Source organism: Myotis davidii, unplaced genomic scaffold (genome assembly GCF_000327345.1).
Source record: "Myotis davidii unplaced genomic scaffold, ASM32734v1 scaffold665, whole genome shotgun sequence".
Lineage (NCBI taxonomy): Eukaryota > Metazoa > Chordata > Mammalia > Chiroptera > Vespertilionidae > Myotis > Myotis davidii.
In genome coordinates this window covers 472269-474540 of record NW_006296410.1, presented here as the reverse complement: position 1 = coordinate 474540, position 2272 = coordinate 472269, and the positions used below count along the sequence as shown (strand labels likewise).

The following is a 2272-nucleotide window of genomic DNA, read 5'->3' as shown; positions in this document are numbered from 1 at the left end:
CCCCGGCCTCTCCCTGCCCCGGCCCCTCCCCAGCCCCAGAGCCCACAAAACCAACCAGCTTCAGCCCGTCCAGGAACTTCTCCGAGTTGGAGTGGGCAGCCCCCGCGGAGGGCGGGGTGGGGGGCACGCTCTCCCAGAGGCAGGCGGTGGCCAGCAGGCAGGCGAGGCCGGCAGGGATGATGTAGACGCCCAGCTGGGGAGGGGAGTGCACACAGACATGTGTGTGCAGGTACACGCAGGCCCCGCAGACACATGCACTGCACAGGCCCCTTGGGCGTGCCGCTCGGGCTCCACGCCACCTCACCCACCTCCCTGGGCGACGTGGACAAGGGGGAGCCCGGGCTGGGGGGCCTGCCCGTCCGGCCGGCTGCCCCCGCACCCACAGCTTTGGCAGTGTTGCTCCGAGTGCACTGCCCCATGTGGCTACCAGGTGGGGCAGGTGCACACTCTCAAAGACATGTGGACATACTTGTGCCCATGAGAGCCAATCACTCATGCGCATACATATCACACACAAACACATATGTGTGCACACATCACACACAAACATGTGCATGTGTGCATCACACAAACATGCACGTGTGCACACACCACACACAAACATGTGTGCACCACACAACATACGTGTGTGCACATACCAAATATGCATGTGTGCCACATAAATGTATGTGTATGTATGCACCACACAAACACACGTGTGCACCACACAAACATATACACACTACACAAATATACATACATGTGCGTGTGCAATACACGGCCATACACGCGCGTGCACACCACACGCATACACACGTGTGTGGGGGTGCACCCCGTGAGCCCCCTCACCATTATGGGGATGTCATCCTCCTTCTTCACCAGGGCAGGCGACAACACGTTGGCCAGGAGGATGCCCAGGGGGTTTGCTGGATGGACGGACAGAGACACCCGTCAGGTCAGCCGTGGCCTGGCCTGGTCCCCAGCCCCCAGGGGAGCCCTCCGCCTCCAAGACCTGGGGGCGCAGAGGGGCCAGGATCCGTTCACTGAGCCAGAGGAGACGTTCACCCCTCAACTCACCCATGGTGCCAACCATGTTGGCCGTGGCCCGCTGGTGCTCAGGAAACCACAAGGCAGCCAGCTTGGCCGGAGAGAAGATGACCAGGGTTTGGGCCAGGGCACACAGGCTCTGGCCCCCCATGAGGAGGGCAAATGGGGTCTGGATCCAAAACAACATGCAGGGCAGGGTACGGAGCACGCTCCCGGCGAAATTCAGCCACGCACACAGGATGGTCTGCAGGGAGTGGTCAGGAGCTCTGCCTGGGGACTCTGGTCTGGCAGGGGCAATGGCCTCCCAGCCCTCAGGGCCCCGCCCCAACCCACAGCAGCCCTGGTATGGGTCTAACTCACTGCCCAGCGGAGCCCCACTGAGTCCAGAATCCAGATGGCCACCAGGCCGGAAGGGATGGCCACCACCAGGTAGACCAGAGAGAGCCAGTTGACCTGCTCGGTGGACAGGAGGAAGTGTTGGGCGATGGTGTCTGCCACGGGCGCGAAGCTGAGCCACAGCTGCAGGGCACAGGCTGGCGTCAGCCCAGGGGCGGGCACCACAGGCACCACGGCCCCCGCCTTCCTGGGCTGGCCGGCCAGCCTGAGTAAGTGTCCAGCAGTCCCGTGACGGCCAGGGCCTCCTCCTGGTCACCCGAGGTAAGGCTGCCAGGTAGAGGGTCAGAGAGCGCACCTGGACTGGACAGCACTATCTTTGCAGGCATGTCCTACGGGCAGAAGGGGGCCCACAGCCTGGCCAGAGCCTGCAGGATGACCGGCCCTGCAGGACTAACCCTCCCAGGAAAGGCCGGAGCGCTGTCAGGGGGAGGTTCACTGTGCGGCGGGCAGGCGCCGGGCGTGGCTGGACCACGGAAGCTGGAAGAGGCGCTGGGATGGCGGAGCCAGCGGCCTTGGCCCCGGTGCAGGGACAGGCTGGGAAGGGGAGCACCCTTGGTGTCCAGGTGGACGGGGAAGGAGGCAGGGTGGGAAGAGCTGTGGACGGCCCAGGGGAAGGGACGGTGGTGGGGTTCTGGGCTGGGATAGAAGACAGCCCAGAAAGCACCTTTGCCCGAAGGCACGCTGCGTCCCAGAAACACCTGGATGTGGGGGCCCTGCCCAAGGCCAGCCCCACCTCCCCCCCAGGAGATGGGGTGTTTGGGAGGGAGAGCCTCAAGCAAGAGACGCTCCCGCTGTAGGCACTCACTCTCCCTGCGACTCCACTCAGCAGCCCTCCAGCAGAGTGCGGGGG

General features: G+C 64.1%; 1 protein-coding gene across 1 annotated transcript in view; it reads right to left on the bottom strand.

Moving 5' to 3' along the window:
• MFSD7 (major facilitator superfamily domain containing 7) overlaps positions 1-2272 on the bottom strand; it is an 8316-nt gene that overhangs the window by 2705 nt on the left and 3339 nt on the right. Inside the window, exons 2-5 of the mRNA XM_006771452.2 lie at positions 1387-1670; positions 1057-1270; positions 829-905; positions 56-193 (exon numbers count right to left, since the gene is read on the bottom strand). Coding sequence (XP_006771515.1) covers positions 56-193; positions 829-905; positions 1057-1270; positions 1387-1670 — 713 coding nt within the window. The remainder of the gene's footprint in view (positions 1-55; positions 194-828; positions 906-1056; positions 1271-1386; positions 1671-2272) is intronic.